The sequence below is a fragment of the Chiloscyllium punctatum genome, chromosome 26 (assembly GCF_047496795.1).
Source record: "Chiloscyllium punctatum isolate Juve2018m chromosome 26, sChiPun1.3, whole genome shotgun sequence".
In the NCBI taxonomy this organism is placed as follows: Eukaryota; Metazoa; Chordata; class Chondrichthyes; order Orectolobiformes; family Hemiscylliidae; genus Chiloscyllium; species Chiloscyllium punctatum.
In genome coordinates this window covers 25,635,752-25,650,446 of record NC_092764.1, presented here as the reverse complement: position 1 = coordinate 25,650,446, position 14,695 = coordinate 25,635,752, and the positions used below count along the sequence as shown (strand labels likewise).

The 14,695-nt window shown below is 38.8% G+C and overlaps 1 protein-coding gene across 2 annotated transcripts in view; it reads left to right on the top strand.

Annotated features, from left to right (window-relative positions):
* Positions 1 to 285: 285 nt before the first annotated feature.
* cmip (c-Maf inducing protein) overlaps positions 286 to 14,695 on the top strand; it is a 222,347-nt gene continuing 207,937 nt past the window's right edge. Inside the window, exon 1 of one of the 2 annotated variants that reach the window (XM_072595955.1) lies at positions 286 to 1,002. In XM_072595955.1, coding sequence (XP_072452056.1) covers positions 700 to 1,002 — 303 coding nt within the window. In that variant the 5' untranslated portion in view covers positions 286 to 699. The remainder of the gene's footprint in view (positions 1,003 to 14,695) is intronic. The other variant, XM_072595956.1, reaches the window with a different exon arrangement.

Below are 14,695 nucleotides of genomic sequence, written 5' to 3'. Positions count from 1 at the left end.
GGAAGGTTAAATATCGATTCTGCTTCGATCAGAAGAAGTCTTCACAAAAGGATCACTGCCCGTTAATATCAAGGGTGGAGCTCGACTTGCTTTGTTCTCTTCCCCCTCTGGCGCTGACAATATGAACGGAGCTGTTTATATTGATTAAGTTGCTGTGTAAAAAAAAACAAAAACGACAGATTTTAAAAAAATACAAGGGATGGGGAGGAGAAAGAAATGCGCTTCTTAAAATGGTGGTATTTGTCGCCTCTGAATCTATCCCTTTAAAACCACGCAATGCATCCGCTCTGGTCAGTTTCACCAAGTCTATTGACGTCAGTGAAGAGCCACATGATCAGGCAGAAACCAACCAGACGGGGAAGGGTTTCTGCGATGTTCATTGCTCTGCTTCTTGGAGTTACATTATCCCCACTCAATTAACCACCAGAATCGTGACGTTTCAGCCTTTGTCTCTCTTTCTGTTTTGGGAATATCTGCTCCGCTTCGGTTCAGAGAGGTTTTGCTTGACCATTTGTTTGGGGGTGGTGGGGGGGAGGAGGTTACACCATGGCTTTCTTTCCCAGAACCCAGATCTAGGACCAGAGGAGGAAGGAGCTACTGAAAAGAGGGGGATCTTGTTGTTGGCTGCGGAGGACGGCGCCTCTCGCTTGGTCTCCCGGTGGTTGGGGTGGTCGACTGGGAGTGCTCGGGGTGACTGCTATGGATTTGAACAGCAGTGGCGGAGGAGGAGGCGGCGATCACACGCAGGGCTCCGAGGAGAGGTCCTGCCTGCTCGCCGAGACCTCCGCTTCGGATCTGAACAGACTGGGAGCAGCGCCCTGCAGGCGGGCTACTTACTGTACTAATGGCATGAGGTACAAACTGCTGCAGGAAGGGGATATACAGGTGTGTGTGATCAGGCATCCCAGGACATTTCTCAGCAAAATCCTCACATCCAAATTCTTGCGGAGATGGGAGCCCCACCATCTGACCCTGGCTGATAATAGCCTGGCTTCCGCCACGGTAAGTGTCGATAGAATATACTGTATACTGTTCCCTATGATGAAGGCAGCTGACAAGACAGATACATTGAAAGGCACAGTGTTCAACTGCAGAATCAAAGGGGACTCTGTGTCTTGTCAGTGACATTCTTAGTTAAGAAGATTAGCTCTGAGTGTTATTTGATTAAAATCAACGTTGTACAATCAATGCGCAGGAAACACAAGGACATTCGTGATGACAAAATGCAAAACCAAACCAATTTTCATTGGGTGTCCGTGACCTTGCTTCATTCATATGTTTTAACCTTGATGATTGTGTCCAGGTTTTCCTTTCATTCACTTTTTTTTTGTTTAAAAACGAATATTTGAGCTATTTCAGATCCGAACACGAGTTTCCAAACGTTAAATGGCTGTCCTCTGATATAGGGATCAAACACCTGGATTCCAGATCACTACCCGTGGCGGTAAAAGACGGGTCCAGTGTCGTGTAGAAAATGTTACAGATTGCATGCAATTTAAATCTGTTTCCCCACCCCATCCTTCATAAATGAAAAGAGAAAGTAAATATGTTGAGCTGGGTATTTCGATCTGAACGTGAAGATGGTCTAACGCAATCCAATGTGTTACTGTATCGAATTCAATGTTGCTGTTTCCCCCATTGACACCCAAGTTGTAATTTGATGGCAACGTGTGAGTTCACTCCAAAATAGTTTGCCCACCACAGGAGGGGGAGGCGATTCCTGTTGTTACTGATGGACCATGAGCTGGGAAATTGGCGTGGAGGGCAGTGCTGTTTGCTGTGTATTTATTGGATCCAGGTTTGAGGGAGCAAGGGAAAGGAGTGTGGGTGTTATTTCCAGTAGATACATCCGGGAGCGCGCTCGCTCGCTCGCTCTCGTTCGGCTAAGCGTCTTTGTGTTTCATTTTTATTTTGAAGCGATACATTTGTAAATTAACGATTTGTTTTTATTAAGGGGCTGTGAGAGTAATTGATGGCCAACTTGTGTTCTGAGCAAGTCTCCTTCAGCTCGGAGACATTTCGGGGATGTATGTTGTTGTTTCAGTGTTGTTGAGGACCATTTGGAAGTGAACATGTTGTATTTCAGCAGATGGGTGAGCGGGCAAGCCTGTGAAGAGATAAGGGGGCTCATTTCCAGCATCTTTCGTTACCTTCTCCAACTGATTAGTGTTGGGAAGCAAAACGATGGAATTCTTGATACCAACAGGTCACATTGTAACAAAATAAGCCTCAAGAAACCTAGAGAGAATACAATTTGTAATTTCAAGCTGTTACCGCATTCCTCGCTTCTGTTCTTTCATGCAGAGATATGACAGCACAGCGGCCAGTGGCAATTATTGGGCAAAACGAAGGGTTTTTCTTTACGCGTTTGTTTCCGATGGAGCCGGTCTTTCTGCTTTAGTGACCCGGAGGGGGGGGGGGGGGGGGGAATTCTCGAGCTTTCGGAAGCGCACGCAGATTAGTGTGCAGTTCATACCCTGAAGTAAATCCCAGTGGTTAATATTACACATTCAGTTCCTGCAGCTGCCTTTTCGGATCGATCATGTTCCAGCCGCATTGCTGTAGCTTTCCCAGTCTTGCCAAGAGTCCGACACTTATACACCACAATTAACACACACACACACATAGCTATTGAACGGGGCAAAGGGAAGAGGAAGTAAAGTAGTTCCACAAAACGTCCAGTTTATTCCGTTCAGTCACGTTTCCTTCAACTCCTTTTTGTTTGGAAAAAAAAGATAAATAACTCCGTGGTTATGAAACGTTTCAGTTTGGCGTATTTCTTTTTAATATTAAACGTTCCGTACCAGGTGAAACGAGTTACTTAATACCGGGACATCATCTACACCGGTTTCAAGATGACAGCCAAACATTTATTGTTGCAAACCCACTCAGTTTTCTTCGAAGTACAATCTCGAAGATGGTTAAATATCAACGCTCAGATCAAATCCGTTAATTAAATAAAAATGAGAATGATACTGTTGAAGCTCCATATACCAGTCTATGGGATTTCATCCAGTTTGCAGTGTTAACAACATGCTTCACTTGGATTAGATAAAGGTTGCGATTAGGAATTGTATCACTCCAGCGAGAGCGCTATCTGCTCCCATATATATACATTTAAAAGACCAAATTTGACAAATCAAATACAACTTATTATAAATTGAATCTTTTTCTAAACTAACTACCCAGTTTCAAATTTGTATTGGCATGCGTGTACTTTTATTTATTGTCAAATTGATATTTTAACGAATGATTAATACTGGGACAGAAATAAAACCCTGTCTCGGTACTTGCTGAACTCTACTGGACTTCAAGCCAATTTAACATCTCATCCCTGATTCCTAGCTCACCGTATGATCTTTATACTGAGCCCCATTCACAATTATAAGCAGTTAGAATTTAAATAAGAATAAAAGAAGCAATTGGGTTGCATCTGGAGACCTCGACATAATGGTGCTTCAATTGATGCTTTATACACTTTGTACTATGACACGGGTTCATTTTTATTGGTGTTCTGATGGAATTGTTGTCGAGATCTTTTTTTTCAAACGAGTGGTAATGGACGTTGCACATTTGACACAGTTCCTAGAAGACTCTTATCCCAGTGAAAAATTAACTGTTTATCTCTCCATAGATGATGCCAAACCTGCTGAGTTTTCCCAGCACTTTGTATTTATTTAATATTTCCAGCATTATTTTGTTTTTATCTAATGCAAAGGAGTTGACCAAACAGCCTGAACTAAAAGCATACATAAACAGTTTTTAGATGTAGGTTTAAACAGTTTCTAACTAGCCCCAGTTTGATTTGATGAACAATAGCAGAAAATAATTCTCATTAACCGGACAATGAAACGTATCTATACAGGAGTGATAATTGTATTCAAACAGCTTCAAATCTATGTGGCAATAAGGGAATTCTGCAGGCATTGCTGTTCTCTCACAAAGTAACAGCTACTCATCCAATTTCCATCATAACCATTGGTTCATCATGTTAGTGTATATAGGTTGTCATTGAAATATACCCAGGGACTGGAAAAATCTCATCAACAATTTAGAATTTGACTGTCAGGATAGGGCCCTATCTTAGTGTCTGAGTGAAAGAACACATTGAATTTATAGTACAAAATAAAAGTTCTTGTATGCAACACTAGAACGTATTGTTTCACTTTTCTGTAATTTTCTCTCAATATTTCTGAAATCAGTTGGTGCTAAGATGGGATATACATTGCTTGTAACAATGCTGTAACCTATCTTCTGTCTCTTGGGTTACCTTAACCTCAAATCCCTTTACCATATGTGTCTGGAGTTATTTTCATTCTTGCGGAAAGTTGAATTAAATAGAGATTAAAATCATTAGCAGTTGTGAAAAAAATTAAGTGGCTTGAATAAAAACATTTTTTGAAAAAGTGAAGTGAAATTAAGCTATGGCCCATAAATACACTTTTGTTAGTTTCTGGTTGCTGTACAAATCTTGACAAAGCAATCTGACATATTGCAATGTCAATTTTTATCTTGATTTAACTTTTTAATAAAGTCTACCAAACAAAATATCGCAATTCTGAATGACAGTGAAAGCAAAACCTATTTACTAACTACTAATTAATAGTAATTGGTGAATGGAAAGTGCATAATTGCAAGTTCTTAATTTGTCCCAGTGGTTGCAGTAAGCATGATTTGCCACATTGTACTTCACACACCAAACATTCTTTGGCTTATTCTGGTGGAGGCTTCTATTATTAACTTAAAACTCCATGAGACTAAGACAAAAGTTGTCAAATAGTTCCAAATTTTCAGAATGTGCAACCTTTCATTTCCCATTTTTGATAGGAAGAATAACAAGAACAGATGCTGCTTAGAAAATGTGTTTAAATGGGTTAAAGCAGCAAAGAAACCCAGAGCTTCCAAATCACTAGAATTAGTTCATAAGAAAATAGGGGACCAAGTATTCAGGTTCTTTTCCAGAAATCTGTAATTCAGGAACCGAATTAATGTTAATGTGCATAGAACCTTTTATTTGACCACACTTGGAGTATTGTGAACAGGTCAGGTTTCAATCTTATCAAAAAGATGTAGAGTTACTTGTGAAGGTGCCAAAAAATCACAAGGATGATAGCAAAACTGCAAGGTTACAGTTATCAGGCAAGATTGAAGAGGCTGGGATTCTTTGGAAATATGAAGGCTAATGGGTAACATGTTTGAGGTATTTAAGTTAAGGCACATGTTGATAAGGGAGATTTGGAAAAGATGTTTCTACATTTGGAAAAGACAGAGTCCCATTCATTAAAGATAATTACTCAGATCCAATAGGAATTCAGGAGAAATTTCTTGACCCAGAGAATGGTCAGGATGTAGAACACAATGCAGGGAGTAGCTGAAGTGAACTGTATGTGTAAAAAGACACTAGCTAAAACTTGAGCATGAAAGAGATATAAGGAAGTGCTGATACGAATAAGAGAAGGTTCAGGTGGAGCAGAAATACAAGCAAGAACTTGTTGGATGAAATACCCTGTTTCTGTGCTGTATGTTAGATGTCATGTTGTTATTAAATAAACCAACTGCTGGCCAGCATCCTTTTTTTAATGCAATGCATTGTAAATTGGAAAATTATACATATCCCTAGAAGTGATTTATAATTACAATTCATGCTATCAGTAAGCTTCGTTCTGGGCTTTATTTGCAATATGTGACACCTTATGCACTAATTTTAAACAGAAGTTACAATGTGGCAAAAATAATTTAAAATCAGAAATAATTATTTCATTCCATTTGTACTTTGTATACATGGAACATACTAGGGTGGGTGATAATAAAAAAATGTCACTGAAGCGTATGAGATACCTGTGATTTTTATTTTTCCTAGCTGCCTTTTTTAACAACCAGCATCTAAATTTAGAATGTAATTTGAAACGAAACATGCATGTTTTTGTGGTAATTGTGTAGCAAGCTTGTATAGGTGTATGAGAAATATCTGTGCTAATTTGTTAGTGTCAACCAAACCGGTTTCTGGTGGAAGAGAATACTGTCTGCAAAATAAATCGTGATTAAGATTTTGAAGCTATAACAATTGCAGAATTGCTCATTTGAAATTTGCCTTTTTCCACAATAGAAGCAAAAAAGGTAGCATTAGCGAAGGAATGCTTTGTCATTTCAGAAATCTAGTGCCAATATTGACCAGATAGATAAAACTTTCTGATTGTAGCAACATTGTACCTTGGCCCCTTCTGCCAAGGGAATTTGTTTGTTTATTTCCATGAAATTAAGGGTAAGTCTATTTTGTAGCTACAGCTTCACAGCCACTAGAAATGGATTTGCAATTAACAAAGCCAATTTTACATATTACAGTCAAGACATTCAAATCATAATCCTGAGCTGGATTACATGCAACTCCCTAGAGGGGAAAGCACAAAACGCTAAGTTACTGTATCCTGTAGTACCATTACTTGAAATTTAGCTCATTTGTAGAATTGGAAAAAATGATTCCAAGGAAAGAAAAATCTGTAGATCGGAGCTGTTTTCCAATTCCTTGTGATCCCATGTGAGTGTCCGACAATCTGTTTGCAAGCTGCATCACACACCCCGCATTGTTGTAAAAAGAGCTTGTGGAAAGAACTTGTGATTTATGTACATTTACTGAATAAAATTGTCTGAAATGTATTACTCAAGGATATTGTTTAATATCCTGGCTTTGTTAGATCTTTGAAAGATCGTTGCAACAACATCAATCACATTTTTTTTTCCCAGTGGAGACTGAATTGTGCAGACTAGGAAGGTCTTGAGTACAGTTTCTACTCTGAGCATTCTCCCAATTTTAATTGAAATGGCAGGTTGCTGTTGGAAAGGAGCAAACACAAGCCAGAACACACGCCGAGCATTCCTGACACTTGCTGAACTTTGTGCATGTGTGTGTATGCCTGTTGAAGACAAGATTACATTTTGATGCTGTATTCTGTTCATGATGAAGTAGTCCATTGATGTTTATTGTTCAGTTCCAAGCATGAAGAACTGACATTTAGTTGATGTGCAGAATGCTCGATAATAGTATGTGAGCATCTTCAGCAGGGGAGAAATAAACATGTAATAGTCACTATCTGAAATTGCAAACTAAAGGCCAAATTATAATTAAAGGATAACTGTTAGAAGTGATGAGTTTCTGTGTAATTTCATGTTGTGACCAAATATATAGCAATTAATATATAATATACAAATTACTTATGACCTTTAATTAATAAAATGTACTGTTTTGAAAACTAATGAAAAAAATATGACAAAGAAGCTGGAGTTGCAGAGAATCCATGCATGTTAACATGCTAATGTTACTACTATAGAGTTTAGAGCGGACAGGTTTTAATAAACAGTGACTGGGCTTTTGTTTAGACAGGTTATTACACACCAGAGCTAGTAACAATGATATTGAAATCCCCTTTAATTAAATGGAACAGTTTTACTAAATATTGTCTTGGCTTTTATTAGTTTACAGCTTGTCATCAGCAATCTCAAGTCAGACATTCAGATGTGTTTATATAAACATGTTAGAAATCCCAAAACGCTGAATCCTTTTTAAACACAACTCCTCCGATCTAATATTTGGATCATTTAAAGTGAATCAATGAGTTGACATTTTCGGCTACCTTTTGTACCTTTTACTAATATTATTAACCACACCAGAATTCCAGCAGCCACAGTCAAACTTTATATTAGTTCAACACTTTCCTTTTCTCTTCCTGAGAAATAACCGCATTGTACTTAACATTGGCCTACTGTGGAAAGCTGTGATCTTAGTTTATTCAATTATGACTATGTGCATAGTCTCACGATTTTTTTTCAAAAAAGTTTTGTTGTGGAATTCCATCCATTGTATTTTATTCTGGTCTGGTTGTTTTGATAATTAGTTAAACTGTCTGCACTATTTGTATTCCTGAAGGAATACATACTGTGATTACAGTTAAAAATAAAACCAGCCTGATAACAAACAAAAAAAAATCAAGTCTGCTAAATTTAAACTGGCAAAAATCAATGTAAAACCTAGAATTGGTCCCTTTTAAAATAATTACTACCCATCGTTGTGAATTCCATTTTTGTTATGGGTTGGTCTTTTCAATTTTAATTCTTTCATCATGTTTGAGCCAGTGTTGATGTGAATGTGTAGAAAAGTGTAGTATATCAACTGTTAACAAAGACTTTTAAAATTTATTTCTTTTTAGTGTTTGCTATGTTAAAGACGCAATATAGTGCAAATTCTTGATTTTGTGGTGTGGGTTACATTAGCAGCAGTGATCACCAATCTCTAATAAAATATTCAGGTGCTGGTGGACTTTAACTTGGGTAGTAACTGTTTTTCCAACTGAGGGGTTTTCTCAGTGATGCCAGTGAGTATTAAGAATTCAGCAAATACCTGTAATCAGTGACTGGAGTTAGATGTAGGTTAATTTGAATATAGATGGGTAGCTTCCTTACCTTGGAGGATGTGAATAATCGGTTACGCTTTTCAAAGATCAAGCAGTTTTTGTGGTTGTCTTTGGTGCCAGTGCTCATCTAGCAGATTTATTTAAAAATGAAATAACAGTGGATGCTAGAAATCAGAAACAAAAACAGAAATTGCTGGAAAAACTCAGCAGTTCTGGCAGGATCTGCAGAGAAAATCAGAATTAACGTGTGGATTCAGTGACCCTTGTTCCAAACTTAGTTTTAGCAGCAATTTCTTTTTTGTTTGTAAATAGATTTATGAAATAGATTTTCACAATTTCTCAAAGTAGAATTTGAGTTCACAACTTCTTGGTTATTAGCTCAGTATCATGTATGCATAACCTTTTTTGAGCTAATATATTGATTTGGATTGCGTCCAAATATGTCAGAAAACTGGACTATGTTGGAGACAGGATTCAATCTAGATTGCTTTGCACAGAGTAGGTACGCAGACTTTTCATAATTTTACTGAGTATTTGTACCTATATATGTAATTTTGGTCTCAGAGGAATGAAGTGCCTTGAAATATTCAGATACTTTGAATATGCTCTAATCTCCTCAATCTCTGAGAATGACCTGATGATCCCTTCCAAACAAAGACCAAAATTTTATCTGAGACTTTGGCTATAGTCCCAAGCTTTGTAAAGACCTTTCTTGCAATTGGTCTTGCTCAGAGAGTCATTTAGGATTGTAATCAGATTTTGATGTGCAGTATAAAAACAAATTCACTTTTCCATCTTTTAAAAACATTTAAAACATTATAATTGAAAAGAATTATCCTAGCTGAGACATGCATAATTCTTGATCTTCCTTTGCAATTTTATAACACCAGTATAAGTCACATTGATATCTGTAAGTTTGTAGCAGAAAACATAAAAGCATTTCAATGCCTGTTGTGCAGGAATCGTGGCGAAGGAAGTTGAAACTTCAATATTGAGACTTAAACCAGCAAAATATGAATGTTAGTCCCAAGCTTTCATTGGGACCCAAACTAAAACAGAAATTGCTGGAAAAGCTCAGCAGGCCTGGCAGCATCTGTGAAGAGAAATCAGAGTTAATGTTTTGGGTCTGGTAGCCCTTCCTCAGAACTTAGCCTCCGTGAAGAAAAATCGAAGTTACCAGACCTCCTGAGCTTTTCCCGCAACTTCTGTTTTTGTTTCTGATTTTCAGCATCTGCAGTTCTTTCAGTTTTGCCTTGGGTCCCAATTGTTTATGTTCACTCATGTTTTATTTATGTTTGAGCATATGCCAATGAGACTGACTGGAAACTTTGATATTACATTGGCTTAATGGGTGGTACACCAGCGATAATTTTGGGTGGAAATTCAGACTCTCAGCTCTCCAGGAAATTCTTGACGCAAGATTTTTTGTATCAAGGGACATCTAACAGGGAGACTTTTGGCATGTTTTGCAATTTATTTCTGAAGTAATTTGATATCTTCAATGCCATTTTACCTTTTTGTTTTAAATCTTCTTTCAACTTTGACTTTTCTATTTCAGAAATTTTGTTTTCATCATACAAAATAGATTTCAGTTTTCTAATTGAAGATCGAATCTGCTTATATTCTGAAAGTGTGGCTTGTAGTTTTACTGTTTTGTAGTCAGTAAACTTCTAGTATGGAAGGCAGCAATCAGATTCTTGTTTTGGTACGGAATTCACCATGTGGTACAGCAACATATTTATCTGAGCTTGCGTCTGAATCGTCCATTCTACTTCCTTTGCATGTGCATTTAACTGGATTAAAATCTTTCTGGGCCACTAGTGCAAAATTAGGTTTCCAGTTGACTGATCAGTTTGTCTCAGTTTCCATCCTGTCTCCCAGTCATTTTGCTTTTGAACACGTCTCTTCTTTCAGCATTTACCTGACAACCATCTTTTTTGCCAATGTCAGTGAGTATCAGACTTGCCTGTTTTGATACAAGAAATTTGCAGGCATACACACAGCCTGGGACATAGGGTGCAGATGGTGCTATTTGCCATGACCCCTGTCTCAGGAGGGGGAAGATGTTTGTAGGGCTCTTGCTTGGGCAATATTGCCCTATCTGTGACCAATCAGAGCAATGTTGTCCTTGACTGTAGGAGGTGAGGACCAATCCAAAATTCTATATGACTTCCCATTCCTCCAATCACCGGCTCATTCTCACCCATGTCTCCCACGTATAGGAGAGAGAACCAGCCTCTGACTGGAAGAGCAGCGGTGAGGCAAGTGGTTGTGGTGAATGACGCACTGGAATTGCTATCAGCTTAAGCCTAGGCTTCTGGGATTGCTGACCCTGGGTCTGGGCTTTATGGGGCTTGCTGTTCACCAAATCTACAGTACTGCGTGTGACCTGCTGCAGGGAAGGGACAGAGAAAAAGAGGAACTTACTGAGGGAGGGGAGTGAGGCTGCAAGGTGGAGGCTAGAAAGAGTTAGGTGGAGGAAGAGACTGCAAGGGAGAGAGAACAATTTTAAAATAGTTGACAAAGCAGTACTTGAAACTGGGAAATCTTGAAATCACTGAGGTAAGTAATTCATTAAATTAGAAGCTTATGATTGCATAAAGTCAGGAATTAATATTTGGGAAAAATGTACGTACGAAGAGCCAGGAGTAGGCAATTCATCCCCATTCAATATGATTCAACATGATAAAGGGTGATCTCATCTCGGCCTCAACTCCACTTTCCTGTCTGCTCCTCGGCCTCAATCTGAAAGTCTCTCTGTCTTGTGGATTTTATTGGAATGGATTCTGTTAGTTGTTTAATTTAAATCTAAGATGCAATAAAAATGTTACTAGCTGTCTGGTTAAAAGGTTCTAGCTTTGTGAATATGCAATGGAAACACGTTAGCTGTGACCTCAGTGGTCTGTGAAAGGTGATGTTTTATTTTTGTTTACGAGTGTTCCTCAGTTGCACTGCAAAAAAACCTTTTGTTGTTAACTTCCACTCCCTCCACCACTGATGCTCAACAGCAGCAGTGTGTATGCTCTCCAAGGTGCACTGTAGAAATTCATCCAAGATCACTATATAGCACTTCCAAACCAACAACCACTTCCATCTAGAAGGACAAGGGCTGCAGATACACAAGAACACCATGTTCCCCTCCAAGCCACCCCCACCCCTGACCTGGAAATATAACTCCTATTCAAAATGATTGGAGGAACCAAAAGGAAATGAGACAAAAGGGAGCGCTTTGTTTGATCACACTGACTGGATTTCTCTTTGAAAGTTCTGGACTGAATGGCCTCCATCTGCCTCACACTGTTTTATTGTTGGATCCAAAACACATTACAAATTTGCTTAACATAAGCTCTGGAGGGTTAGAAGTGAATGGGGTGTGGGCAGAAATAAAAAGGACCAGAAACAGAAAAAGCACCAGGGCCCATGATTTCCCCACCAACCTGGGCACACACATTTAGCTTTCTGAGCAATGCTCAGTTGGCATTTGGAACAGAAATAATCAAACACTTGGCAGTGTTTTGACTGGACAGCTCATATTTGCTGTAAGTTGCATTTGACTTTCAACATTAATTGGATGTTTCCTTTTTTAAAAAAAAAAGTTCTCCTTTCATGAACGAATTCCCTACCACATGAATTAGCAGCAACGATGGTCACATTTATGTGATTTATGAGATTTACCAGGATGTTGCCTGGTCTGGAGGGAAGTTCTTATGAGGGAAGCCTGAGAGACTTGAACCTGTTCTCTTTTGCAAGAAGAAGGCTAAGAGGGGATTTGATAGAGACATACAAGATGATCAGAGGATTAGATAGGGTGGACAGTGAAAGTCTTTTTCCTAGGATGGGTGATGTCGACATGTACAAAGGGGCATAACTACAAATTGAGGTATGATAGATTTAAGGCAGATGTCAGAGGCAGGTTCTTTACGCAGAGAGTGGTAAGGGTGTGGAATGCCCTACCTGCTAATGTAGTCAACTCAGCCACATTAGCGAGATTTAAATAATTCTTAGATAAACACATGGATGATTTTGGGAAAGTGTAGGGGGACGAGCTGAGAATAGTTCACAAATCGGCGCAACATTGAGGGCCGAAGGGCCTGTTCTATGCTGTATTGTTCTATGTTCTATCTGTTTAGCCATTGTACCAACACTGCTAGAAGGAGCTCCTGTCTACCTAAGAACAGAGAGGTTGCCAAATGTTTATTTTCATCAAAGCAATGCATTTTCTTTTAAATAGCTATCATCTACGGGGAATCCTTCCAGTTGTTCTGAATAACTGTTGGAACCGATAAAGCTGTTATAAGAATTGGAAGCTATACAGGAATGACCATTAACTGACCTAGTTAATTGGGAATGCTTGAGACAGGGTTCACATAACTTTAATGTTTTTGATCAATGAATTTGGCAGATCTACAACCTTTCATGCCATCTGTAGTCCACTATTAATCTGTCTTGTTCAAAGTAACCAACCAAGTGATTATCTATCACTTCTTTTACAAGAACAATTGTTGCAAAATGCATAACTAAATGCAAGATTTTTAGTCAAGGTATACAAGCAAATGAGATCAAGTAGCACTTAGAAAGTCATTGTTTTAGCATCAAAGCATAATCAAACATGACATGACTTGCCCAGCTAAGTCCTGTTGGCATACTTTGAACAGGAACAAGCTTTAAACAGAAATTTTTGGAAAGCTGTTGAAAAATAAGTTGTAACATGACTGATACGTTTGAAAAATATTTTTGTATTATCACAAGAGTGTTGTCATGTGCATGGTTTGCAAGAAACTACAATCGATTATAGCTTGATCGGGGCTTTTGTTTTAAATTTGCATGGATGTGGCATTGCTGGTTGGTCAGAATTTATTGTCTACCTCTATTTGTCTTTCAGAAGGTGGTGGTGAGCTGCTTTCTTGAATCATTGCTGTCCACGTACTGTAGGTAGACCCAATATGCCCTTAGAGAGAGAATTCCAGGATTTTGACCTAGTTACAGTGAAGGAATGGCAATATATTTCCAAGTTGGGATGGTTAGGAGAGGAACTTGCAGGTGTATCTGCTGTTCTTGAAAAGTGCTGGCTTAAGGATCTTTACTGAATTTCTGTAGTGCATCTTGTAGATAGTACACACTGCAGCTACTGAATGTTGGTGTTGGAGGGTGTAATGCCAATCAAGTGGGCATCTTTGCCCAGGATAGTGCCAAGCTTCTCGAATGTTGCTGGAGCTACACTCATCCAGGAAAGTGGGGAGTATTCCATCACACCCCTGACTTGTGCTTTGTAAATGATGCTTTTGGGGAGTCAGGAGGTGAGTTACTCAACACAGTATTTCTAGCCCCTCTCCTGTTGTAGCCACTGTGTTTATATTGTAAGTCCAGATAAGTTCCTGGTTAATGGTAACCCCAAACAGGTTGATAGTAGCAGATTCTGAGATGGTGGCACCACTGAATGTCAAAGGCTAGAGGTTATGTTTTCTATTTTTAAGAGATAGTCATTGCCTGCCATTTACGTGGCAAGAGTGTTACTTGCCATTGTAGCCCAAGCCTAGATATTGTCCAGATTTGCATTTGAACAGGATTGCTTAACTATCTGAGGAGTCATGAATGGTGCTGAACATTGTGCAATCATCGATGAACGTCCGCACTTCATCCTCGTGATGGAGAAAAGGTAATTGATGAAGCAGCAAAAGATGATTGGGCCTAGGACACTACTGAGGAGCATGCCCAGGGTGGTTATGGTGGTGTCTAGGACATCATCATACTCAGAATCATAGCTTATAGAAAATGTCAGGCTGTTGCTTGACTAGTCTGTGAGCCAGCTCTCTCAATTTTGGCACTGGTCCCCAGATGTTAATAAGGAAGACTTGGCAGGGTCAATAGGGCTGTTTCTGCCATTGTTTTTTCCAGGGACAAGGTCAATGCCAGGCGATCTGTCCAGTTTCAATTCTTTGTTAGCATTAATCACAGCCTGAATATGTGTGTGTGTGTGTCTGTGTATTTCCACCCCACTAAGATTTATTTATTGAATGTCCATACAGCATCTGCTTTAAGATCATAAGTGGTCCATTTGAACTATTGAGTCTGCTTTGTATATTGTTAACCACAGCAATTCTATCATTTTAAACTCAATTCCCTGATTTTCATAGCCATTAACGTAATTGGAGAAGGTCTAATTTACAGTCAACAGAATGACAACTAACAAAGTATGCATCATCCTTTTAATCACCTTAATGAATATCAAATTGTCGTCATGATAGTCATATACTGACAGCATTCTGTTTAAAATGTTTTCTCTGGATAGG